The sequence below is a fragment of the Cyanistes caeruleus genome, chromosome 4 (assembly GCF_971803275.1).
Source record: "Cyanistes caeruleus chromosome 4, bCyaCae1.hap1.1, whole genome shotgun sequence".
In the NCBI taxonomy this organism is placed as follows: Eukaryota; Metazoa; Chordata; class Aves; order Passeriformes; family Paridae; genus Cyanistes; species Cyanistes caeruleus.
In genome coordinates this window covers 43,196,244-43,223,534 of record NC_141704.1, presented here as the reverse complement: position 1 = coordinate 43,223,534, position 27,291 = coordinate 43,196,244, and the positions used below count along the sequence as shown (strand labels likewise).

Here is a 27,291-nt window from a genome sequence, read left to right as displayed (position 1 = left end):
TACTTTTAATTATGCATTCCTTTTTTTTTCCCAATATTTTGTCATATCAGTAGTTTGAGATATCTCAACTCCTTGGACTCCTCACAGTAAAAGAACTACATCTTAAAATAGTTTTTGTTCACCCACCAAAACCCTGTTAATAATATTCACGTTGGTTCACTGAGTCCTTAACTGCCAGACAGCTGGCTAAATTGTAAAGGTCTTTTTAAACTAAGAGTTGAATTTTCAGCTGTTCATACCAATAAGCTCCCATTAAATCTAGTATCAGAACTTGATGTGGTAGCCTTGATATTTTTACCTTGAAAAGGTAATTATTTAAGTAAGGTAATTATTTAAGGTCTAATTTTAAAAAAATCTGATTATTAGATATTATAAATTACTAATTATTCTTAACAACAGTAATAATAATAATAATAATAATAATAATAATAATAATAATAATAATAGTAGTAGTAACAACAGGATGGTATTAGAATGCTTCTTCTGGGCCAGATGCCATTTTCTGTCATACTCTGCTTGAGTATTGGAAAGTTAAAATGAATACCTTAGAATCTGATCAACAGATTCCTGTATTTTAACTTACAAAATGTAACACAAAGCTCTTTCCAGCCTCTTTCAGTTAAGTATGAAGCTAGCATGAAATCCAAACTACTTCTAGAAGAAAGTCATATATTAAGGTGGATTCTTTTTGTATTTTGATCTGTGTTGACTTAATCTGATCTATTGGGAAAAACTAACAGTGTGCTTATAGTCAGTTAATGAGAGTGGATATAAAAAATTATGTTCACAATATGTGCAGCTTCTGTTCTGCATTCAAAACAAAGGCTTAAGTTTTCATTGCAAAACAAACTGTTTACTTATTTATGTCAGTGTCTGCAGGCAAAACTAGATCTTCAAATACAGGTATAAAAATCTCAGGGAAATGAATGAGAGTGTCACCTATCATTTTCTGCAAAAATAAAAATATTTTACCAAAAAACTGGTGAAGTGCTATATTAGATATATAAATTGATATGCATTGGTGACAGACATCAAGATTGCATACTGAACTATCAGTTTGCACAGTACTGTTTCAGCTGTGTGATAGAGCATATAACAGTGGTTTTTTTCAGTAGGAACTTGAGAAATGAGAAATATAATCCATTTTTCAGTATACACTTTTAGCATGCCTATGCTTATATGTAGTATTTCTAAATTTTAATACCCAAATATTTCTGTTGCCTTTCTCCTGCTTTAGTAAGCTTACTCTCACAGCCTCTCTTTTCCAGAAAAAACATTCATTTTAAAGCTAGCTTGGATTTTAAAAAAGTGGAGGGTGTGGATTTGATCTAACACCAAAACCAGGGGGCAGGCCAAATAGCTGGAATTCATCAGGGGGTTGGTCAAAATCCAGCTTACCCTTTAAAATATTGCTGTGCAGAAAAATTAGGACTTCTTTGGTCCTGAGAAGTGCTGTCCATGTCATCTGCTCAATGGGGCAAGGTGGCAAGGTGGCTGGCTCCATGGCATGCCACTAGCTCCTTGAATCAGCAGCAAAGATTTGACTTCCTACCCAGTGCTTGATCTGAATATGCTTATGGGCTAAATAACTTCTCAACAATTTTCAAACCATGAGCCAAACTGTGTTGGATCATCTAAGTCAGGTTCCTGTAAAGCAGTGGATGATTCAACACATTCATGTATGTGGTATAGCCAAACTCACATAAATAATAGGCTGTATGTATTTTATTTTTATCTTCCAAAATGGTTGATTTTAAACAGGAATAGCCTCCTTAAAGGTGTTGATCTGAGGCACTAGCTTACTGCTGTAGCCACAGTATTAATGACATTTTTTAATATAGCTCAAAAGACTGTGTGACTAGGTTCTGTTGCTATCCTTTCATTAACAAGTAACTGCAGAAAGGAAAGAAGTTCTGTTGATGCCTTCAGTTTAACATGGTCCATTCACTGTGGCTGTTTCCTTAGAGATAGTGTCATGGTGTTATTGCAAGGGACAACTAGCAAAAGGAACAGTTTATCAAGTGGTACAGTGAGATCTCTGCCACTGAAAGCTTTAAGTTCAAAATCTACTCTCATAAAATTGGATTAGAGAGGAGTCCTTTGGTTTGATTAACACTGATCAAGGCATGTGTGATTCATGTAATCAGCAGCTAGCAGATCTTACTTTTTTCTTGATGAATTATGGATAAACACACTGCAATATTACAGTTTTAATCTCTGAATTTGCATTCAAAAATTACAAACAAAAGGAGAAGCCAATTATGTGCTCTGTAGTACTTACAAGGAGTAACAACAGACATAAAATCGAGAATTTCAGAAAAATCAGTACTCATTAGGAGTCAAAGCATAGGTTTATGTCTTCTGAGTATGGTAAATCATTTCTGCTGCTGGTGGTGATGGCTAAATGGGGAACTAGAAAGTGAAATCAATGAATAAAAAACATTTTAAGTGCTAACATTTTCTTTTTTTCTCTCTCTCTTTAGAATTTCACAAGTTATGGTATTGACAGCAACGTCAGTGCGTCTCCAATTGTAGTGCTGGATGACTTGGCAAAATACAGCCATTATACTTTGTGGTTAACTGCAAGCACAGCATTTGGAGATGGAAACAAAACCAGTGAAAAAATAGATGTTTATACAGATCAGGATAGTAAGTTAATACTTTTTTAGTGTTCTCTGTATATCAGTGATTTTATTAAATATTTATTAAATATTCTCTAACTTTAAAAATATTTTACTGTTAACTGGCAAAGTTAAAAAAATACCATTAAGTGTGGTTTTCAGTGCTGCAATATTTATCTTTGCAAGGAAGGTATTTTGATTTGAGTCTCTGAAATTCTAAGAACATAGAGCACAAGCCTCTGTGGATACAAGAAATAAAATTATTGTCATAACCTTTCATTAAGACTCTTTTCCTAAACAAATTTAACAGAAATGATTATTCATATATGCCTTCAACTATTTTCCTTTTGATATTGAAACAAAAATGATTTTTAAAAGTTGTAGAAAATATTCCAACTGACATTTTCAGACTAATTATATTTTGAGCAGTTATTTCTGGTTGGGGTTTGGATGTTTTTTTACTGTAATCCATGCATTTAATTTTTTGCTTATTATCTCTCATAGTCCCAGAAGGTTTTGTTGAAAATCTGGTCTATCAAAACATTTCCTCATCTTCTGTAAATGTAAGCTGGCTTCCACCATCCCAGCCAAATGGCTTAGTCTTCTTTCATGTTTCTCTAAGTTTAATGCAACTGGGAACCAGTAAGATATTATCTTTCCTTACTTACAACACAAGCATAATTTTTGATGATCTGGAGAAATATACTGATTACCTTCTGAAAATCACACCAGCCACTGATAAAGGATCTTCTGAACGGCATACTCTAAGTCTTCATATAAGAACTGATGAAGATGGTAAGATTAAGATATTTTATTAATTCCTAAGGAAATGTATAAAAAAAACAAAAAAGAACTTTCTAAAAGAAAAAAAAAGTGTTTATTTTTTCTTGCCTGACTTAAGGTTTTTGTTATACAGTGACACAAACAACTGCTGCACATTTCTAAGACCATGAAATAGAATTTTTTATTGTACCTCATATTTTTCTGAGATTATCCTTGTTTTTCTCTTTCTTATTTCTTTATATAGTCCCAGAATCAGCGCCTGTAATCAAAAAATTTTCAAATCTCTCAACTACCTCAGTTATGCTTTCATGGGACCCTCCTGTTAAGCCAAATGGTATTATAATACGTTATGATTTAAATCTATTTGGGCCAGAAAGGAATAGCTCATTCTCTAGCACCGATAATTTTATTATTTTGGAAGACCTTCTGCCATTCACACTGTACAGCAGTTATGTAGCTGCCAGAACAATAAAAGGACCTGGTCCACCTGCTGTGCTTCAGTTCTACACAGATGAGTCAGGTGAGAAAATTCATTTGTAACCAGCTTCAAAATATCAGCCTGTGTTACTGCATCCATCTTAGATCTGAGCATCAGACCTGTTATGAAGAATTAATTTTCCATTGGTCTGTGAATGAAGAGCTTTCAGAAGAAGGAAACACTTCAAGGCAAGTGCTTCCTGAGTGCTCCTCCTCCTGCCACAGTGTGCAAGAGGAGGTCACATTCTGCATAGGATTACAAAAATAACTCCATGAAGAAATATCTTCTGCCTTTGGAATGTGTTATGGTTTGCAGAGTGTCAGGGATTTTGAAGCAAGCAACAGTACATTTCTCTTCATCCCCCCATGTAATTTAAAAATGATAAAACATGGAAATATTTCTGACACATTCACACAGTTCTCCTTTACATGGACCTCCTCTCTCCTGCATGGTAAATTACACATCTTTTAAACATATGATGTGTTGTGCTCCATATATGGTGTAGGAAGCAAAGTGTATCGCGTTCCAGTTCTATATGTAATGTGACTTCTGTTAAATGCCTTAGTTCTGACAGTAGGGATGTTTAAGTGATTAATAGATTTGTTAGATCTCTAAGAAGATCCCTTGCTGACTAAACATGTATTCTGGATTAATGGAATTTGTTTCATGTCAAAGAGGAAGAAAAGATATTGAAATAGCAATGAAGTATTGTTAGCTTGAATTCAGATATAAATGTTAACAAAAGCACTTACGTTCTCCTGCACGTCTGAAGTGTATTGTTTTGCCTGGATTATTTGTGATTTGGAACTCAATAACATTTCTCTTTTGCAGTGCCATTAGCTCCACCCCAGAATTTGACCATTATCAACTACACCGCAGATTCTGTGTGGCTAAAATGGGATCCAAGTCCCCAGTCAAATGGTGTTATTATGAGATATAATTTCAAGATTTATCAAAACAACACTGAAAAACTATTTTTTTGGGTATGTTTTTAATTAAAAGTGCATAATCTTTTAAAATATTTTGTCATAATTTAGGAAAAAAAATACTGCATATATTTTAAATGACTGTTATGCTCCGAGAATTATGAAGCTCCTGTAAGTTCCTATTTGCTAAGACAGTTTATTTTCCTCCCCACTATATCTGCAATTTAATTTTTCAAATTTAACAGGAAAAATTTTAAGATTTTAATATGCTTTGAGCTTCTAATGTTTCATTAATGGTGAGATTTATTAATCTTAATTTGTATTTTAATGTAAGCTTGATGTTAGAAAATTACAGAAGTTACTTGCTTTGTGGCTACCTTTGTTTAGCTATTTAGTACCTATTGACTTTCAAGATTCAAAAAAGCAGTAACTCCTAGTCATCTTAAAAAAAATGTAAAAACTGTTCAGAGGTCTTCATTCAAAAAAAAAAAAGAAAAAAGAAAAAATGGCACAATAAGAACTGAATAAATTGTGACTGAAATTGATGCTATATAAATGTTCAGGGCCAGGATGGGTGGAGCTCTGAGTAACCCTATCTTATGGAAGATTCCCTACTCAAAATATGGGGGTAGGAAGTGGATGATCTTTAAGGTTCCTTCCAACTCAAACCAAACTATTAATCTGTAATTTTATGACATACAACATTTGATCAAGGCTTAAATCTGATTGCTTGCATGGCCTCAGGAAATGCTCCATGAACTGCAAAAGCAGCAAGCTGAGGTCAGGATTGGATCTCAAGCTTAGAAACTATATAGTGAGCCCTGCTTATCTGAGATGCTTGTAAAATCTGCAGGACAAGGCATTGCTGCAGTGAGGTCTGCTGTTATTCCCTTATGTGGAAGTGCTGGCATCATCCCAGTTTCTTCCATAATACTTGAAAGGCCACCGTGCACACATGAAAGGGGAACTGTGGATTCTACAGCCAGCTACCTTTAGAAACACATTCTTTGGGTATTCATAGAAACCACCAAAGATCTCTCCATTTGAGGCAGACTCAGATTAAATTAGAATACAGAAACGGGCTGAAGCACTTGAATGTGTCAGCTATGCCCTACATTTCTTCATGTTTTGTAGTGGTTTATGGGCAAGAAATTAGATTTAGGTTGTGGCAGCAAGGCAGAGAAAGAAATTTATATAGAAATACTGTGTTTAGGTACTGTAATTCTCTGATAGCTTGGATCCCACAAGATGTTCATCAGAATTTCTTGCTGAAATTCAGCTCTTTCCTTGCTGTTATTATAATCTTACCATTTGAACAACTATGCCTTGCATGGTCTGGGAAAAACATATCCAAGGAACTGAGCTGAGGGTTTTTTGTTGTTTCAGTTTTGCTTTTAGTTTTAGTTTTTTGTTGTTGTTTGCTAGTTTTAACTCTTCATCAATCTATGTAGAAACTATGACCCATGACCCCTTCCACTGCAGAGGTGTAGCAATGTAGTAGAAGGTGAGAGGGGTTGATGTGAAGCTGGAAATGGTTTTCAGTATTTGACTGAATACTACTCAGAGTATAAGAGGCAAAACTATGGCTGTAAATCTTCTGTTCACTTCAGTAGGTTCAAAGTGAAGTCCACAAGGTTTCTAGAGGTTAATTGTGTACTAATAATATTTCTTTCCTTAAGAACATTTCAGGTTCAAACCATGAGACAAACCTTGTTGGATTAGACCCATACAGCCCCTATTTTATCAGTGTCTCTGCATTTACCAAGCTTGGGAACGGCAATCAGTTCAGTAATGCTGTCCAATTTACAACAATGGAATCAGGTTAGATGTGACTTTTTCTAAGTTCTGTCAGTTTTAAATATATTAATATTTTTTTCCTTGTATGGCTGAACAAAAGTATTCCTCTTCTGTCCAAAGAAAACATAACCTAACACTTAGTCATTGTCTCTTGCCTGTGTAGCACTGATTCATATTCCTATTGTAGACTTGGTTTGAAGTCTGATTTCGGAAGTGTAGAATTAAAAATGTCCTCATCTGAAATGAGAGGCTTATATGGCTACTATAAATCTTTTAATAGCAACACAGATAAAGGGAGGAAAATTAGATAGGTATCAGTCTTTGCAGATCAAAGCAGCAATTCAGATCCCTGTGAAAATAACTGGAACATTAGCAGTATCGAAAGCAGCTGGACAAAAGATTGGCAAATGAACTGGAAATTATATTAGACAAATATAAATTTTTAACTAGTGTTTTTTATAATGTATTTTAGAAAGGAAGCTAGCCACTAAGAGTAAAATACTTTACATTCACTACAGAGAGCCTGTGGGTTTGTGAAACTGTTTGTTGTGCAAAACTGTAGCTCCTTTGCAACTCAGAGCAGTCCCCAGGCTCTGTAAGAGCTGTCAGGGCCGGGGACAAACATGGGTTAGGGGGTCCCAGGTTCCTTTACACTGTTAGCAAAGGGAGCAGACCCCAAAATAAAATGATCCCATATGATGACTACAGGTCTGCTAAGATCACATTTCCAGTGAAAGATTCTTTCCAGAACCTGTAAAGCAGAGATTCTGGGAAAAAGTTACACCATCAGAAATCTGCACTGTCACTGAGCTGGTCCAGTTTGGCTGTTGGACCCCTGCAGCTGAAGGTGGTCCACCTCAAGAGCCATGGTCATCTATCAGTTGTTTCATTTCATCACTGACATTCTGCACTTCTGGTACTTTCTTCAGTTCTCTTTAACCAGTTCATAAATAATTGCTCTATTTTCAACATGATTATAATATTTTCTACTTTCATTAATTTTTTATGAGCATTTAAAAAATGTCTTCTGATGGAATAAAAATTTCTTCAGCAAATATATGGGGAACAGTAAGTTAAAAGAATTGATATGAGAGCTATGAAACCTGCCCAGTGATTTCTGTACAACAAGTGTGATATAGTGCCTGAAAGAAATAAGGCAAATAAGGAAACAGATAAATAAGGAACTTCTGCTGTTGATATTGTTGCTATATATATGGAGTAGGTTTATGGAGTATGTATGTTGTATATGTTACAGTATACTGTATTTTAAAAAAAAAGGGGAAAATATGAGCAAAAGGTTTTGTTGGGAAAACAAAACTGAAGCACACAGTTAGGAAGAAGACAGACAGATGGCCTCTTCTGTCTCAATACTAACATCAGTTATATTCACAGTAGCTGGAAATGAACAATCCAATTAGGACAAAGTCATAGTTTCATCCTTTCAACGTGCTTCTTTTATTAATTTGACAATGCAGTGTTTGACTCTTGCTCTGAACATTGGGTCTGCTTCTCTAGTGATACTGTTCTGTGACTACAATTTTAATTGTGTGTGCAAGTTAATCTTTGATGTCTGTGTATCCTTCAAGTGCCAGATGCTGTACAGAACGTTGGTTGTATTGCAATGAGTTGGCAATCGATCCTAGTGCAGTGGGACCCTCCTGCTTCAGCCAACGGCGTAATCACACATTACATCATAGCAGTTGAAGGAAATTCTACAAACTTTTCATCTCATGATACACTGCATACTTTTAGAAATCTGCTTTCCAATGTTACTTATCAAATTAAAATAAAAGCTGCAACATCTGCTGGTGATGGTGAAGAACAGATATGCAATGCCACTACTCTTCCAGAAAAAGGTAAATAATTATTTAAGTTAATTTTTTAGTGTAATTTCAATGATGAATATGAAACAAGCAGGCATGAAGAGACTGCTTCAATAAAGGCTGTTAAATCATTCTATTGTTTAAATTTCTTGCTAATAGTGAATGAAGAGAAACAGGGCTTCCACTTTCTCCTGTTTTAGAACACACCTAGTGATGAGAATAAATTGCCATTTTTAAAAGCACACTGAGAACATCTTTTTCTATGTGAGTTATTTTATTCATTTATGATCACCTTTTTTTTTTTATTCTATAATATCTGCCTTGTTCCTAGTATATTTAGCATATTTGAGATTGAATGTCTGAAAAAATTTTTGGAAGTGAAATTTTTTGTTGTTTTGCTTTTACTGACTGACAGTGGTATGAATTCATTGACAATAAAGCTGTTCAGAATTCAGGAAATTGAGAATTTAGCCTCTGCAAGCAAGTTTTGTAATAACTTTCCATGGATAGGATTTTTTAAAGCAAGAAAGAAAATTGTGAGCTAAATCCAAAGGAAAATGTAGACAGATTTTCTGGCATTGAAGTGAAAAATTGTTACCCAAAGTCTGTCTTCCTTTTTCTCTCCACATACACACTTCACCCTTCACCTAATCTTGTCAGTGTTTTCAGTCGGCATGTGAAACGTGGAGATGATATTCTGTGCAAAATAGAGTCAGTTCTGTGTGACTAGCTATGTACCTAGCTTCTAAACTGAAAGTGGACAGGAGCTCAAATCTGAATCCAGGAAACAAAGGCCTGTTTCAGTCCTCTGGTCAGGGATGATTTTTACTCTTGGGACTATTTCTTGGGATTTTTTTCTTCTTTGGTAACAGTTAAACATAAAAATTTAAAAATTATGTTAAACAAGAAACATCCAGATAAAATTTCACTTTTCTACCAAATTACAGGATAAATTACTGCATTTAGCTCTTTTTTTTTTTTTTTTTGTATTAAGTGACATCTGTTTATACAATGGAGTTGAGGAGGCCTCTATTTCAGAAAAGCTGGATAATTAGAAAACACAGGGATGGGGTGGAGGAGCACAACTGTGCCCCATGAGGCTTAGGAACCAAACCTAGCTCTTGTAATACTTTATTACTGTTTTTGGATAAGTTAAAAGATGAGTTGCAGCACTCATTCTCATATATACTTCAAACGAAAGAGTGAATTTTCTCAGATCTGTCAAATAATAAACACAAGAATCTGTGTCAGCAAAAAGGTTTTGGTTCAGGATGGCAAATGGAGGGGAGCAGCTTGGCCATGCAGGCTTGGGTCAGACATTGAACTTGGAGATCAGACTTACCCTTACTCTTAGATTTCCTGTTGCTAGCTTCCTGGGTGACATGCACCTCCACTGGATCCTTCTGGTCCACAGAGCCTTGGTCTCCCATTATGAGCTTTGATTTCCCCACTTCTTAAAATTAGACTTGTGGATGTGCATGTCTGAATGACTCTAGACCATGTCTGTGTTGCCAGCTGAGCTACTTCTGCTTTGGTTCCAGATCAAATGGATGAGCTCCAAATGAGGACAAGCCCCTTGCTGGCATATTTTGGCCAACATTGTGAAAATTGCCAGGGTTGTACTTTGATGACTGTCCCTCCTCCTAATACAGTCTATCCCACTAAAGCCTGGCCACATCTGTTATTTGAACTATGACGTGGCACATTCATACACATTTCTGATAAAAATGTTCAGTCTAAATTGGCTTTCTCATCAACAGTTCCCTTACAAATGCTGCCAGTTTGTGATCCCTGCTGGTCCCCTTCTGTCCAGAACCTTGGCAATTTAAGACATATGCCTGCTTCATCTGTCGTCTTGTTTGTTCAGAAACTTCTGTTCTTCAGCAGGGCTCAAAATCCAATTTTGAAAAGGCAAAGGAATTGTTTAAGTATTAGGGAAGAGCATACTTTTACACAACATTTGACAGTGTTGGCTGGAAATAATGTAGTTAGCTGAGCTGCTGTGTTTGATGCAGTTAGTGTGCTCCTCTGCGTTTCTGAGCATTTCTCAAATGCAACACTCAAAGCTTTCTTTTACACCACGGCTGCTGAACAGCCAACCCTCAGAGGCAGAGCAAGACTGAACTTGGGGTGGAGTTCAGACTTGGAGATAGTTGCATAGGAGGGATGTTACCCTCTGGTAACAGAGGACAACAGGAGACTTCCCAGGTGCTTCACACCTTGGAGGATGGGGGAAAGGCTTCTAGCAGTGTTAAAGAGCCCTGACACCTGAGAAAGTTAACTGTTGGGATTTCTGGGAAATTTGGGATTAGCTTTTAGTTAGTCCTTGAGGAAAGACTGAGAAAGCTGTGGATTAAGCCTGGGCTTTAGGGAGTGACTGGTAGTGTCTTATAGTGTTATAAAGAGTTGTGCTAGCAGGGGAACAAACCCAAACTAGACTTTTTTTTTTTTAACAGTATTTGTTTTATGTGTCTTATCACTGGGAGTTTTCCTAAGTGAAGGATTTATACTCCAACACATGTACTTTTTGCCACTAACTCTGCACTAACCCTTTCTTGCTTTGTTGTTGCTTAGTCATATTTACAACAAACTAGTTATTATTAGGACATTTCCTTAGGTATGTGTTTGCATGAATTGTTTTGTAGTGACTGGATACTAGGAATTGGAGATTCATGGATGGGAATGGAAACAGTTTTATAGCTGTTGTCAGCTTCTTATTTATGGTGGTCTAAGATTAGTCACAGAATATGTAGCCAGCACTGAGTCACTTGCAATGCATTTATTTCTGACATAAAGTGAAATCGAATTTGGCTCAGTGTCCCACTGCATAGCATTTGACCTTTAAATTCTTGGCAAGATTATTTACCTTTTTGAGGTAAATTTGTTCATATCTGGGTACAATTAAACATGAATCATGAAGCTGAAATTTATGAGGAGATTAGTACTGTTTTGTGTCTAATCTAGCTCCATTGTCTTGGTAAACCACCTCTGCCAGGCTGCAGTATGTTATAAAAGCTGTCAGCTTTGTAGTGGTAGTATTAGTTTGTGATTAAATACATTATAAGGAATATGAAAGAGAATATAATATACATATACATGTGTAAATGAGTTAGGATTTTATGACTGAATAGATATCCTTGGATTATCTTCAAGATAATGCACATACTAAAATGAAATTTTATTAAGCTTGAGTGAATTTTTAGAAGCAAGAGACAGCCATGAAATAGAAGGAAACTTCTCCAAAAGGCACATCAAAACTATGAATATTCAGTTAACTGACAAATCTGAGGCAAGTGTAACAGTTGTTCCGTTTACAATACAAATAGAACAATTAAAAAGCCAGTTGGGGATATCCAAAGCATGAATAATAAAAAGAAAACTGCTTTTGCTTTAATTTTTTTCATTTAGATTTTTCTTTATAGACTGTTCATTATTTCATGAGAATATTAATGATATTGATTGCAGTATTAAGATACACAGAGTAATTCCCCCACTCCCCTTTACTGCTAGTCTCATACCTGAACACAGGCTTAGATGACATTGAGGCCCCCACTGTATTCTGGTGACAGTCCCCACCATTTGTTTTCTGCTAAACAGACATTCTTTCATATCTTACCTTTAAAAGAAATATGGCTAGAAATTTGTCCAAGAAGCATTTTTTCATTTAATCTGGGCTTCATTTTCAAGGCCATTAATAACTTGTAGTTATACACAGATGTATGCCTTGTGAATAAAGAAGAGTAGTGCCTAAAGGTGAATTGGTGATGGGGAAGTTTCTCAGGTCTTTTGGTGTGGAGGTGGAAAATTGGCATCATCTTTTGTTACATGTGCACAAAATGTCTTTACTCTCTGCACAAGGAATGCTCTAAAGGTTCTGGATTTGTATCTGGAGTATGGAGGTTCTCACTGGAAAATACAGGCTTTTTGTAATCAAAACTTTGAGAAGCACAAAACATAGCAAGAGTTTAAAGCCATCTTCACCATAAATCCTTTTCTCAGGATCTGTCAGTTCATGACAGCTCTGAGCTGGAGTTACATGATTTTCTTCATTAAGTAGTGAAGGAAATGACAGATGACTGTGATGCACTGTAAGAATATCTAAACCCATGCCCTCAAGTGGTTCTTAGGGCTGCAAGTGGGATGTGCAGTGCAGATGTGTTTGCCCTGGTGATTCTGAGGAATCAGCCTGCTGCAGAGTCACTCTATTGGAAATGGCAGAGCTTCAGTGTCCCCTGTCACTAATGCAGAAAAGGGCTGTGTGTTTCACATCTTCAGTCCCTGCTCCAAGCTCACATTTCGAAATTGTATTAAAGTAAAATCATCCAAAATTTGCAGAGTGAATTAGGAACAAGAATCTTTGAACCACTTCTTTCCAAGATAACTAATTTTTTTTCTCCAGATGTATTTTTTTTATTAATATGGATTTTCTTTATGTAATATGGTTTTCTTTACATCTTCTGATTAGCTGTTTGGTCCAAATTTAAGTCAATGGCTTTAAGGCTGATGGAAAATCTTCACTAGAAAAAAGCAGGATCACTTGGTTGCTGCCAATGAAATTGTACTGGTGTTATTTTTATAAGAAGGTTGATAAAAATCAGTGTTAAAAAGGAATTTTTGTCTTTTTTGTAAGGACTAGGTCAACTCTGCATTAATATATAAGAAATGGTGGTGACATATATGTACAAAGCTGACATGGATAGCATCTATAGGCCAAATACAATGTTCACTGAAAAGCAGTCTGTTTTAGTTTAATGGAAAGTTTGTACTCTAAGACTTGAGTACAGGCAGCTTTTCACTACTTCTCTTTTTAGCTTAAAGAAGTGCACTTCTCTCTAGATTTGCATGATTTGATTTTTCAGTACTCAGATCCCACAGCTGGAGACTGAGTTTTCTAGTGGGCTAAGGACTGAGAAACATGGTCCAGAGAGGCTCTTTTAAAACATACTCTTAACTGTGCGATTTCCTTTGAAGCATGTCTGATAGTGTCAATCCCAAGTCATGGGAAAAATAGTCTACAGTTTTTTACATCTTTATGTTAGCAAAATAATTTGGTTCCTATTCATGATGTACTTATTCATACTGAGCAGGACTTTATATCATGATGAGTCCTCCAGAAGTTAGCATTCTGTGCTTCATTAATATTTAGTATGGTCTGGGTTATAAGCTTAACCTTCAATGGAATTCATTTACGTCACTAAGCTTTCAAAATTTAATAGAGATAATCAATACTGAATATTTATTTTCTTTTCAGTTATTTCTATTTTCTGAAGACTTTTTTTTGGTGTGTGCCCACTGCTGTCGGTTCTACTTTGTTCTTCACTTTCCTGCTATTGATGCTCTTAATACCGCCCAACAGACTTCTAGGCTGCCGCAGTTCTTTTAATCCAAACTCCAGCTACAAGCAGCTGTTCTGTAGGCAGACTTTTTTTTATTAACTTTGTTAGGAACTATGCCATATCATATTACCGTCTTCTGTTCGCGGCCCGTGCAGCTGTAGTTGTTGCTTTCCACAAAAGTCTCCACAGAAAGCCATAACCTCTCTTTTCTCAGAAGATTTGTGTGTGTGTCCTTTGCTGCCCTTAGGTTATCTTTGCATTGCGAATAAGGTTTTTTTCTACCAAGAGTTTTTGTTAGTTTAAACCAGTTCTACCGGTCAATTTCGACTTGATATGAGTGTTTGCAATGTGCTAGCGCTTTTTCTACCAAGAATTTCCTTTCATTTATGTTATTAAATAAAAACTTAATCTCAGAGCAGTCCACCAGCTTTGGAAGGGCTGTTTAGCATTGTAGCCAGACAGGCATAGGGCCAAAATCTGCCAAACTAACTTCTGTTTAGGTGTTTAGCTTTCTGTTAACTTCAGTGAGAGCTCAGACATGTAAATAGGTTTTAGGAACTTAAAGTCCCATGTGGATCTGATTTCAGTTACTTTTCATAGAAATTTAGGCATCATATGAACAATGGTAGATGAACCTGAAAATACCTCATTTCTCTTCCACTCCAGAAACTGAGTTCACCAACATTTCATGGTTAGCCTCTCTGCCAGCTCCCTGGCTGGCTTTCAGAAGCTGGATCGAAGCTATTAAATGGAAAATTAGGTGGAATACATTGCACCAAATGTTTCAGACTTAGAAAAATTCCCTACTCACAGAGATGAATTATAGCAAACATAGTACAATAGGGAAAGACTGTGAGATACTTAATGATGAGACTTAAGGGATCCTATGTATGATTCTAAGGAAATTTAACTTTGGGGTTAGGATGAGAATTCCCACTATCTAATCAGAGCATGGTTCTAAGCAATTAGTGTCTTAAAATACCTCAGTCACAACCTTTTTAGTACCTTTTCTTTCAGAGGACCTTTCTGGAAATTTGCTTTAATAATACAATTCCCATTAGGTACATATCAAATTGTCACTGTATGAGAGAATTGATAATAAGTCTTTCTACAGTTCCAATGTGACCTGAAATAATAATTGAAAAATATGCAGTTTCTGACTTCCATAAATTTTAGTGTGAACAGTGATCACTTCATCATAGTTAAGTCATGTTTAGAAAATTTAGACAAGCTGCATGATTGCTCTAGGAAGCATGGAATGGTTTGTTCAAATCAGTACCATCTGTGGACAGAAAAAGTTGGGGGAATTTTAGTCATTCTTGAGGAATGGAAATCTGATTCTCCATGCTGGAGTAATTGTAATCTGTAACCCAATAGCATAGCTGTCTTGAAATTGTCTCTGAACACAACCACCAAGTTCAAGAGATACTGTGCCACTGGGTGTCACTGCTCTTCACTGTGGCCTTAGGACCAAACCTCTTTGATCTGCTCCAGTTTCAGTCACATATTTTCATTTGTTCTAATGAGTGATTACATTTATTTTTGATTTGTCTGTGCAAGGAAGGAGACAAAATTAGCTTGGTTTTAAACTGACTAACATTTAAGGCTCTGACTACATTTTAAAGGTCTGTAGGCAATGACAGAGAAAATTTTACTGTCAATTCTGCTGACTGACCCTTGATTTTTAGGTTCAAAATATTTTTTTTATGTGGGTCTTCACAAACTGGAAAAGTGACAACAAAAAATAGTTATCAAAATTTTTGTGTGAAAGAAGAAATGCTTGTCTGATTATCTGCTATCAGGATACCTGCAAGTTTATCTTTAAAAATGTTGGTTTTCATGTAGTGTTACTGGGATAATCACAGACGTTACTTTCAGCCTTGTGAAGATAATGTGTATGGGCACCCCCAGTAGTCAGTGGGAAAAAGGACAGATAGAAAGAGAATCATTTCTCCACCCTCCATTTTTTCCCCACTTTCACTGAGTTTGTCTCTCCAAATATAATGAAAGCTCATGGAGGCTGGATTTATTAGAATTTTGTTAGTCTGTGGGAGAGCCCACAAATCAGAGCCACCATCATTTTGCCTGATATAATTGCTAGTTCTATGAAAGTTCTATGAAAAGTGTCTTTTCCTTCTTTACTGCAAAATTGCTAACTCTCAAATATTTTTTTATTTCATCATCCATGTTGAAAATAAGGGAACAATATACTCCCCTTAAGAAGGAAAGGCCACTATGGTGTCTACACCATGGGCACTGCAATGTGACCAGCCTCTTTAACCTCACTTGTTTTAGGTGCAGAGACTGCACCAGGGGTGCACATTTGAGCAAGTGAAAGTATATATTTCCACCTTCTCACTAACACCCAGCAAATAACTAGTTACTATCTGCTTTATGTCAAACCCTAATTTCTGTGTTGGAATATAGCCCAATAATTAGTTCTCTCTTCTAGCCCACATTTTTCTTTATCATATTTGAGTGTGTAAGGATTCATACTTTTGCAGTACCTTAACAGATATTAACAGCTTACACTACAACACAGTAGAAGATTAATGGAGAAAAAATACAGGAATTTTCTGCTAATCATGTGGCATTTCTCTGCCTTTATTTTCCATAAACTAGTAGTCAAAATAATACATTTCTTGTCATTTGCACAAATAGTTAATACAGTTTATAAAGTTTTTACAAAAATATTGCAGTGTTTTATTTTTTTGAAAGTTGATAAAATAAGTATTACATCTCCAAATCTGACCAAGCAAGAATAGTATTGCATGTTTTGAGGTTTTTTACTACTTTCTGTAATGCTAATAATAACAGAGAAAAACAACTTCAGTTTTGATAGCACCATGTATAATGATGGAAGTTGTCTTTAGCAAAGATTCTTTTTATATAGTTTGCTGTTGTTCTGTGTCTGGTTAAGGTGTAGCAGGATGGGAGCCCAAGGGGCTGTTGCATGCTGTGGTGGTGTGTACTTGTGCATAGGAGCTCAGTGGAAGAACAGGGGAAGGCTCGTGGTTCTCTGCCTACTCCCTCTCCTGCAGACTCCACCTGCTTTGGGTTCATTTGAAGGAATTTTAATTTCTCAGCCTTTTCATCAGCACAGCTTTGTCTGATTCAGAATCTACATTTCTTGTTAAACATCCATATTTAATGGAGAAGTTTCAGCTTATTATAATGTGATGATTTTAATAAACAAATTGTTGCAGACAAAAGCAAAGATCAGATATTCCCATAAGGCTGAAAGAAAAGAAAAAGGAGTGTTTTCTCTTTCTTCTCCAGTAACATTGGTCTGGGATCCTTTTCTTCTTTATGTAAGCCTTGGGACTTCTTCAGTTTCAGTATGAGGATGTATCGTGTGTTTTTCTTTTACCAGTGATACCTCTTCTCCCAAAGACTCTAAAGCACACTTTAAAGCTATGTGCACACAATGATTCCTGAGCTGATTTTTCTGCACAGTTTTTGCCATAGAGAGTATTAGTATTATCTTACAGAGTCTTAGAGATAATATTAGCTTTCTCTATGACTATGTGATAAAGCACAAAACCATATGTTGCAACTAGTCTGTGAAATCTGGGAGTACACTGCTGACTCAATATAGACAGGGTAAATGTGTGTACATGTATATATATGTACATATATGCACTGCTTCTCTCTCATGGACATGAATATAACCTGCATATAAATAAATGGAAGCAAACTTTGTGGGAAGTTTGTTTTTTATCTTTTATTCAGCTCTTTCTCTTCATGTTCTGGTAAAGCACTTCTATAACACTAGACAAACATATTGCATGTCTTGATACTTTTCATTCAGATGGTGAAACAGGAGACTTACAAAACTTTCCTCAACATGTTGTTTGAGAATTTAATATACTAGCAAGAGAGAAGAGGAGACATGAGCATTTCTAAATGAGAGGTGAAGAATGCCAGTTAGAATCCACAGTAAAAGATGCTATGGGTCGGCCAAAAATAACTTGTGTTATATTCCCCCCCATTAGCTGAGACATAGCCCCAAAAGTAGCAATAGAAATGTCATACCTCTCAAAGCTGGTCCTACATGCTATGCCTGAAAGAATTTTTCTTTATTTCAAAAACTATAGTAAATGTATGCCACCTAAATATGTACAGTGTGATTTATGCCATTGGAAATATTGTTTATTAAACATATGAAGTTGAATCTTGGTATTTAGATGTGCTTATTAAAATATTTTTTCAACAGTGGATAAAAGTAGCTGAAATCACTTCTCATTCAAATTAAGGTATCTTACAAGTGTTTTAATTTGTAGTTCCTAGTGCTCCCAGGGATATTGTTTTTTCCAACGTGCAGTCAACAAGTGTGACCTTGCATTGGAGATCACCAAAATCTATCCTTGGCTACTTTCAAAACTACAAGATTACCACACAGCTACAATCCATCCACTGCAGTGACTGGGAAGCTATGGAATGTATTGAACATGAGATGCATCAGTATTTATATGAAAATGTCATGTATGACTGGATAGAAGACACGGTGTATGGACTGAAAAAATACAGATGGTACAGATTTGCTGTTGCTGCCAGTACAAATGTTGGTTATGGCAGTTCTTCACCTTGGATTTCAACTCAAACCCTTCCTGGCTGTAAGTAAGGATGTCTGTCATGTCTCATAATGCTATAACAATGTGATGTTCATCTAAATAAGCAGGAACTCTTGGTAGAAGTTTTTCTTCATAGACCTATGACACTGGTGAAGTCAATAAGGATTTACAGCAACTTTATAACAACTCCTGATCTATTTTATATATATATATATATATAATGTGGGAGGTATACATACCTAACTACCCAACACTGATATTTCAATGGATTTTTTATATACTCTTTTATATTTACTGCTTACCCAACAACAATTTCAGTCCTCAGCTGTACTACAGGTGTACACTTGGTAAGTCTGAATTTTTGCTAGTATGACTAGATATGCCATTTTTCAATACGATTTCGCCTGTGGGGTGTGCCAATGAGAAAAAGTATTTGTTTAACTCTTTGACTAAAAGTCTGTCCATTTACATTGTAAAACTTTTCTGAAATTCTGTTGTGTGTTTTTGGCAATGGAATTTAAGCAATAGTTTCAGAGGAATTAAGATTTATTTTCAAAACCGTATCCACCAGCAGAGTTTACTAATCAGAGCCATGTAACATGTACAGGATTGCCATGACACATATTAGAACTCTCATTCCTCAGCTGAGGATTTAAGTTTCCAAAAGAAGAGGTAGTTGTCATAAATAAGTCACCACTAAATATTTGAGAGAAAGGTACATGAAACATTAATTATTTAGGCAGTTGTCATGGGGATATATGGCTTTCCCTACCAGTTTGCAGCCATCCTAGTATAGAGAATATCTGGTCTATAGCCTCTGTAGAATGACTGAGAATCACCATGAGCTGCCTGGCTTAATCACAGCTCTTTCAGTCATTTCCCCTTACAAAGTAATAATAATGGAGCTACCAAGTACTTAAATGGCTGTGTACCAAGGACTGCTCAATGGTCCAGATATTTACCTTGTCCCACTCATATTTTTATAATCATGTGATATGAGCACAGGAGGCTTTGGATACTGTGATAGTTAACATCATAAAAACCTGATTTTTTATAAAGCTCACAAGTAGTCCTTTAGATTGAGAAGTGCTGGAATCAGCTGCAGAGTCATTCTCACGTGCACTTTCTTTCTTTGTCCAGTGACTCTTATGGGGAATCTCTGCTTGTAAATCAATGCAATATTTTAAATTAAGGAGAAGGAAAGAAAAGACCATAAACCCAGATGGAGCAGAAAATAGATAACAGAAGTTCTGCAACTCTTGAGCCAGCAGCTCTGGGGAGATTTCTTACTATTAAATTGATAGAATTCAGCTGCTGATGTATGCAAATACTTTCCACAAAATTGTTGCTGAATTAAAATAGTTAGGGATTTGAACTGTATGGAGAAGCAGTAAATGGAAACACATATAATTGCATAACATTAGAATGCTTTTGATGATTTCCTCTTTGGACAGTGATGATTTGGTTTAAGAGAGAGCTAGTTTCCTATCCAATCCCACTGAGAAAGTGGTAGTTAAAAGTATAAACATCTCAATAGGCTGCACAAGCCCTTTCCACACCAACTCAGTGCAATTCTCAGCAGTAGGTCCTCTGTGTGTTCTAGTAGATAGTTTAAAAGTGGTGGGGTTAAAGATATAAAAGTTCCACCAGTTCTTCCAGCCCAAGTGCCTGGGGCTGCTGACCTGTATCCGTGGTGATGGAAGAAGGCAGCAATGAACTTCCTGTGAGTTAAACTGGTGACACACCAGGAGATAAGTTGCCTCTAAAACACACCACTGTAGAGTTGAGGAAGCATGGGCATTATTCCAAATGTCATGTCTTTTTCCCGGGGTAATGGCAATCAGCTGAGGAGGGAAAAAAATAGGAAGGTGACATGGCACATCTGGCTAGCCAGCTGGCAGCTCCATCATGCTTCAGCAGCACTGGGAGCCTCCATGAGCAGTGGCTGATCTTTAGCAAGGGCAGGTTTCTAGGCACCTTGTACTTTTCAAAGCCTAGTTTTTAGAAATACTGTTAAAAAAACCCCTCAGTTCTGCTCTTTCCTTTGCAAAGGCTACAACTTGTATGAGGAAAGAGAAATTCAGAATGCACCAAGCAGGTTCAGCACTCTGGGCAGCCTTGCATAGTGTATGCAGAAAACAGGTGTTGATCTCCCTCTCCTTTCCCTCATGGATAGGGCCAAGCATCCTCTGGATTAGCCTGCTGATACACAGCCAATATACATGGCCTGTTAGGGCTTAAGAGTGCTTAGCTGCTATGTAAAATACCCTGAGTACTTAGCCCATAAAATCAATGGGAGTTGTGTTTGCACATTTGAGGCCAGAAGTTAGGCACTGTTTCACTTGATTTTCAAGAAGTGTCTCTGTAAGACATTGCTTTTACCAAAGGTAAAGTTACCTTTGTTGTGAAATATTAGTTAAAGGATTTTTTTCTTCATAATTCATTAGGTTCTCAGAAATTTGTATTTCTCTCAAGCCTAAAGAAAATATTAAAGTATTATGTTCAGGAGGTTATTTATTATCAGGAGGAGGATTTAAGGTGAAAAGTGTTAGACTCATTTCCCAGAATATAAAGAGAAGAAACTTCATGAGCAACAAAAATTACATAAAAGAAATCCCAAATACTTTTTACAAGTTCTGAGGATTTGATTGTTGTGCTAAAGCAGAAATACCTATTTATTCTGACTATCCCATGAATAAGGTGAGGATCTTATCTGTTTATTTCAGCTCATTACAAAGACAAATGTATTTATTTTTTATTTTTATATAATTTGGCTATTATTTTCAAGATTCTTTAACTCATTTGCAAATTTCAAACAACAACAAAAAAAGGGCAGTGTTCTGTACTGAGAGTGGCTATACTTAACTCTGTGAAAATATTGTGGATTTTTAGTACAGCCCAGTTCTCACAGATAAACTATTTAGCTTTCTGTCTTGCACTCATCACACTACTTTATTCCTCACAGGAATTGTTTTACTCTCGCATAAAGTAGTGTGATGGCACCATTGTTGTTGTGGCACCACTATGTTCCCTCACACCTGCACTTAACCCAAGTTTCAATATTACATTTACGAGGACAATAAGATGGCTGAACTTAGGTTTTCTAAGAGAAAAATAATCGTGGAGGGCCAGTGTTAGATGAAAAATGAATGACAGTGAGATCACTGACCTCATTTTGGATCTCACACAGTTACACAATGCAGTGCTTTTTTGGTAAACTGCCAAGTCCCCTAATGCCAGGATATACTGAGGTACAAAGGAAAATCCCAGATATTTGAGTGTCCCATGAAGGCTGGGACATAGAAGTGTGGGGCAGAGGGTTATGCTTCCCTTTTCAGCACCTTCATTCCCAATCCCTGCAGATACCCAGTTGCTTGGTACTATTAAAGAAATATTTCTGTGTGATGAAAAGTAATGAGATTTCATGTCTTGTTATGTGTTCTTTCTTCTGGAAAGCTTTGCCCAGGAGAACTTGTTTTTCTTTGTTACATTTCCTCAAAAATAAATGTTTTAAAATAATTGTGGACTAATATAAGATATACCTGTTTAAAATTTTATAAAAATAACCTAGATGATTAAAAATTTAATAACTGAAGCACATATTTAATTTTTGCTGGGAAAGGGAAAAAAAGAGATAATCCTAACCAAACTGGCAAGCATGAATTTCTGTTAGAAAACTGGAGTATTCAGTCTTATTTTTGAGGATTATGCTAAATGATGGGCTATCCAGACCTATCTTCAAACTAACACACTTAACTGCTGCCTTAGCATCAGGACACAGATGGATGGGAAAGATGACCCTGACCTCCATAAGACCCACATTCCTGTGCAAGGATAGAAGCATGATAATCAGGAAATGATGGTTATTAGTTACAGAAAATGCATTATTGTGAAAACCAGGAGAAAAGTGCTTATGAGAGGAAGTGATTGGATTATGGGGGAATGAGAGAATAAGACTAGGTCATTTCTCCAGAGTAAATTGCTGTGATTTATAAGAGAAAGGAGGTAGTGATATCATGGGTTCATATTGACCAGATTCATTTCACAAACAAACCTAAATCAGAATGCAGTGGTTATCCACTGAATCAAACACAGTTTTAAAAAAGATGTTTTTTGTAAGTCATAAGACATGTCAGATACCTTTAATTTTGTGGTTTTCTCCCCAATTATACCTGTTATTTCAGAAATTATTCCTACATTTTGGTATGATCTGGTTAATGTCTGATATTTTACTTTTCATAATGAAAATAAACCAGGTATTAATGCTTAGATGTACTTTAGATAAGTAACTTAAATATAGCATACTCAATCAGAATTTTCTTGCAAATATCTACAAATACATCAAGTATAAACTGCATATGGAAATTAACCATATAAGCAACTGCAGACTGGATGATTTGTAGATTAGATTATGCTTTAAAATTATTTCATACCATCTAATGCATAACTTCGGAGTCAATTAGTTCTATAAACAAATTGGAAAATTGTCTTTGGAAACTTGGTTGGTTTGAAAACTAAGGCTCAAGAAGCCATATATAAAAATATATAGTTTTATACTGTTTTCCAGAAAATTTAATTTTGCAATTAAGCCAATAAATATTATTGCCATAGTTACTGGAATAATTGTTTACCCTGAAAGACACCGCTTGGTAACAAGCCTGATGTGCATTACTTGAAAAATAAAATTTGTGTTTATTCTAATTTGCAGGGAACTTGCTTGCCCTTGTATTTTGTTTTTCTGTTGTAGCTCCCCACTTGACAGCCAGCCTTCCCTGAGCACTCTTCTCCTTTACCACCCCTCATGTGCACTCACAGTTCATTCAGTTACGCTCTTCATTCAGTTGTTCCATGCTATTCAATATTTTTGGGGACTGCTTCCAATGGTTGAATTTGATCCTGCCTATAAAGTCTTGTATAGTCCTGCTAATCCCAGCACAGGAATCTAATTCCTGTATCCAACACCCTAAACACATCATAGCACCTTTCCTAATCCCAAATATTTCTGTTTTATTCTGCAACGATGGTGCCAAATTTTCACCTCCATGGTGAAAAATTTTATTATTTTCCTCATTAATCTTCCACACAGAACTGCAGCAGCTACATACTTCTTTCCATGTTCTTTTCCTTTTCCTACCCTGTGTTCTTCCTGAAGAGCTAAGTAGCCCTGTATACCTTCCAATTTTTTCCTCATTTAGCCCTCTTTTCTAATGATTGATAGTGGCAAACTACATATTCATGTGTTAATCATGTTTGAGAAAAGAGACTGCATCTTCTAATTAGCATAGGTATAATTGCTTCAGTAATTTTTTTTATAATATGCTGTTAACTCATATGGATATTTTTGTGGTAGACTGAAAAGAAGGCACCATGAAGTCAAGTTCTGGAAATATGTACAAATATGTTGTTGTTTTTTAACAGGCTGTTCAGTGATGCTACAGCTGTCTTCTTTTTGTAGTAGATCCGAAAACAAGGCACCCTGGAGCCAAGTTCTGTAATTATCTACAAATCTCTTGTCATTCTATTCCAAATTTTATTTTCCTGAAGTTTAAATGGCTATTATGAAAAAATAATACCATTTACTGAGAACTGCTGAGATGTTATTATAATCTCCTTAATTTCTCATTCATTACTAAAAAATAACTAGGTTAATTCACATATCACCTCAACAAATTATATGTTCCAACAAATGTAAATTTTAGGGAAATCTAATTTCTTAATGTGAACATTCTTGCCCTCTTTCAGTTCTTACCACTTCTTTTGTTTGGGTTTTCTGTAGTTTCTCAACACGTTAAGAATAAATTGAAAGGAAATGTAGAAAATTATTTCTGCTTCTACCTTCTGATACTGCTGGAAATTTTTTCTAGATTGCAAAATATGATGTTTTTCCACAATTATTTTGTTTTTTAAATTATTAATTTGACATACACAAATGTATCATGCTTGTCTATTTGTGTAGATATTTGTATATATTTTGCTTGTGTCATGTGAAATAGTTTAAAAGAACTTGTAATTAAATAAACCTATAATCTCAATATAAGATGAAGTCATAGTCTATACTCTAGAAAAATTGTTGTGGTTACACTGGAAGATGAATTTCTAAAGTTATTTAAGCCGTGTTTAATCTTAACTGTGTGACAAAGTTTTATTTTCAAATCTCTACTGGCCATAGAAATTATACTGGGTTATTTTTTGTGCACTTCCTTGGCCATGGTTCACATGCACATTTTTTTCTACAGCTCCAGATGGTCCTCCAGAAAATGTGACTGTTTTAGCTACATCTCCTCACAGTGTTAATGTCAGCTGGAGTGAACCTGCCATCATTACGGGACCAACGAGCTACCTCATAGATGTTACCTCAGTAAGGCAGCTCTGCTTTATTCTTATTGGGTAAACAGATGCTTGGAGATATCAATACCACAGCAGATGTTCTGATAGAAATTGCAGGACAGACATAACTGGACTGAAAACCAGTAAATTATATAATATATAACAAATATAATTGTGTCTATTTCCACATAAATTCCATGCAAGAATTAATTATGCATTTATAAATTTATTAATGGGAGATAAGTTAATTTCTTCATATTAAAAGACATGTGCTAATAAGAGGTCTTGGAGGAAAAAAATGTGTATCTATAAAGGTGTATGGGAAAGCAGTAGCTGAGCTTCGTGGAAGTCGAGCTCTTTTTAAGCACAATGACTTCTTCGTCTTCAAAGGAATGAAAGGTTCATCGCAGTGATTTTACAAACCAAAGTAGAGAGCCTAGCAAAAGGAAATGACTTGTACAAAGTTACACGGCACCAGAGGGCAGCTTTAAAGTCTTTTAAGTCAAACTAGATTTCCCTCTTTGCACTTGGTGCTCTGTCCATCAGATTAGCTGTATTTTGGTAGCACAGTAATAACACTTCTCTCTCCTTGATCTTTATAACCAAAAAAAGCTGACATAAGACAAAAACTCCAGTGGCTTTTCTCTTTTCATCCTCTACTGCACTTACAAAACTCCTTAAAATCGCCATTAATAAACCCCATTTCCTGCCCTGCAGCAAGATAGGCATCTTTCTAAAGTCAAGCACATGAAAAGTAGGATATAGATTCCATGTTCTGCCAGGAACAGACAGGGCTATAGCTGAAAATAGGAAGCAGTTTATCAGACATTACCTAGAAAAAATTGCCGTTTTCAGTTTCAAAAATTTTGAATCAATCTGTTAGATAGTAGGAAAAAAAATTAAAATCTTCAAACTATTTAAGGCCTTTAAACAGAAGGTTTTCTGAGAATAGAGTATGACAATATGTGCATATTTAATTTCTGAATCTATCATAAGAATTACAGATCTGCTAACATATTAATGCTGAGATATTCCTGCAATCAAAATATCTAAGGAGATCAGTAAAAAATACCAAATATTTTTAAGCTACTCAGAAAAAAAAAGGTTGATTTTTTTTGGGTTTAATATTTTATCAACTTGTACTGAAACAATTTCCTCTCCGTCTGATAATTCCAAAATTATAAATTATATAATCTCAATCTACACTCTGAAAATATTATCAATACCTTATCAATAGGAGTTATAATAAAATTCCTGAAGGAAGATGATCTATGGAATGTTCCAGGTGAACTTGCCAGCATTTGAAAGAAACTTAAAAAACTTTAAATCTTCAGTTTGGAGGACCAGTTTTGTTTTTACAAAGTGAGGTTTTGGGGTGTTTTTTCCAAGTATATATCAGCTAACCAGTTAATGTTAATGGATTCCTTGTAATTAGATGTTGTCTGTCTAATGATCAGTAACTACAGGTGCCAGTTCTGTAGAACTTAAGTACACAAACTTATTCCTTCTTAAAGACCAATAAAGCTGTCACAATCTTTTTCAGTGAAATTTTTAGTATATATTTTATTGTCCCAGTGGGAAATTTTTTATGAAGGCTCCAAATTTCACAGACTTCCAGTATGTATAACTTTACTCACTTTTATTCTCAACTGACTATCTTTAAATATTTATTAAAATAGCATCAGAATAGAACAGAATAATTCAGATTTTTCCTCTGTTATATACTAAAAGTTAATCATTAGTATTCATAACTGAATGTCTTAGGATTCTGCTTAAATTACAAGGATGTGCCTTGCAGTTTTAAGGATCAGAAAAGCTAAAAACTACTCCATTGTTTTTCCTCCAAGTCATGCTTTACTGTCTACTATAATTAGAAGTACTTCCGAATAAAATATTCCTGGAAATGGCTAAGGAAAATGGAACTTAGCCATTAAACTTCATGAAGAATAGAAATACATTCAGTGATGTAGTGCTGTGATTGTACTTCAGCTGTTGAATAAATATTTATATGCCAGATTTTTGATAGTCAGAGAGAAGAAAATATTTCAGCTCTTGATGGCCATCCCAGGAAATGAATGCCTGTTTAATTCATCAGAAAGTTTAGTTCAGGTTAATTCTCAGTGGGGATACATGCCTATCTGTCAAATAAATGGTATGCTTGAGCTATTCTAATGTTTTATCAGCTGCATTTAATACAGATTTTGTTCAGTGGGAAAACTACTGTACAGCTACCTAATTCTCTTTTCAAATTACACACTGAAGAAACAATAATAAAAACATGATTAACTGAAGCAGTGGGAATATACATAAATAAAATTTTGTAAATGATACTTGATGAAACACTGGAAAAGCACCCATTTTTTCCTTTTTCTTCTTTTTGAAGCTACCTTTAGAAGTTATTAATTTGATATAAAGTCCAACACTGAAGATTTTTCTGCAGGGATACAGATTACTTGAGATGTAAGGAAAAGAGGTATCCACAATGTAATCCAACCCCTAGCCTGCTCTAACACAGAAACAAGTGTACCTAAAGTATTTCTCAAAAATTATTTGTTATCTTTTTCATATAATATCCAGTGCTGAAAATTGCTCAGCAACCCACAATAGATTATTTTAGTTTATAACT

General features: G+C 35.5%; 1 protein-coding gene across 1 annotated transcript in view; it reads left to right on the top strand.

Annotated features, from left to right (window-relative positions):
* Positions 1-27,291, top strand: part of PTPRQ (protein tyrosine phosphatase receptor type Q) — a 122,960-nt gene that overhangs the window by 57,058 nt on the left and 38,611 nt on the right. The window contains exons 37-44 of the mRNA XM_086884201.1: positions 2,484-2,649; positions 3,126-3,416; positions 3,649-3,924; positions 4,714-4,865; positions 6,488-6,629; positions 8,192-8,461; positions 18,048-18,380; positions 24,575-24,696. Coding sequence (XP_086740327.1) covers positions 2,484-2,649; positions 3,126-3,416; positions 3,649-3,924; positions 4,714-4,865; positions 6,488-6,629; positions 8,192-8,461; positions 18,048-18,380; positions 24,575-24,696 — 1,752 coding nt within the window. The remainder of the gene's footprint in view (positions 1-2,483; positions 2,650-3,125; positions 3,417-3,648; positions 3,925-4,713; positions 4,866-6,487; positions 6,630-8,191; positions 8,462-18,047; positions 18,381-24,574; positions 24,697-27,291) is intronic.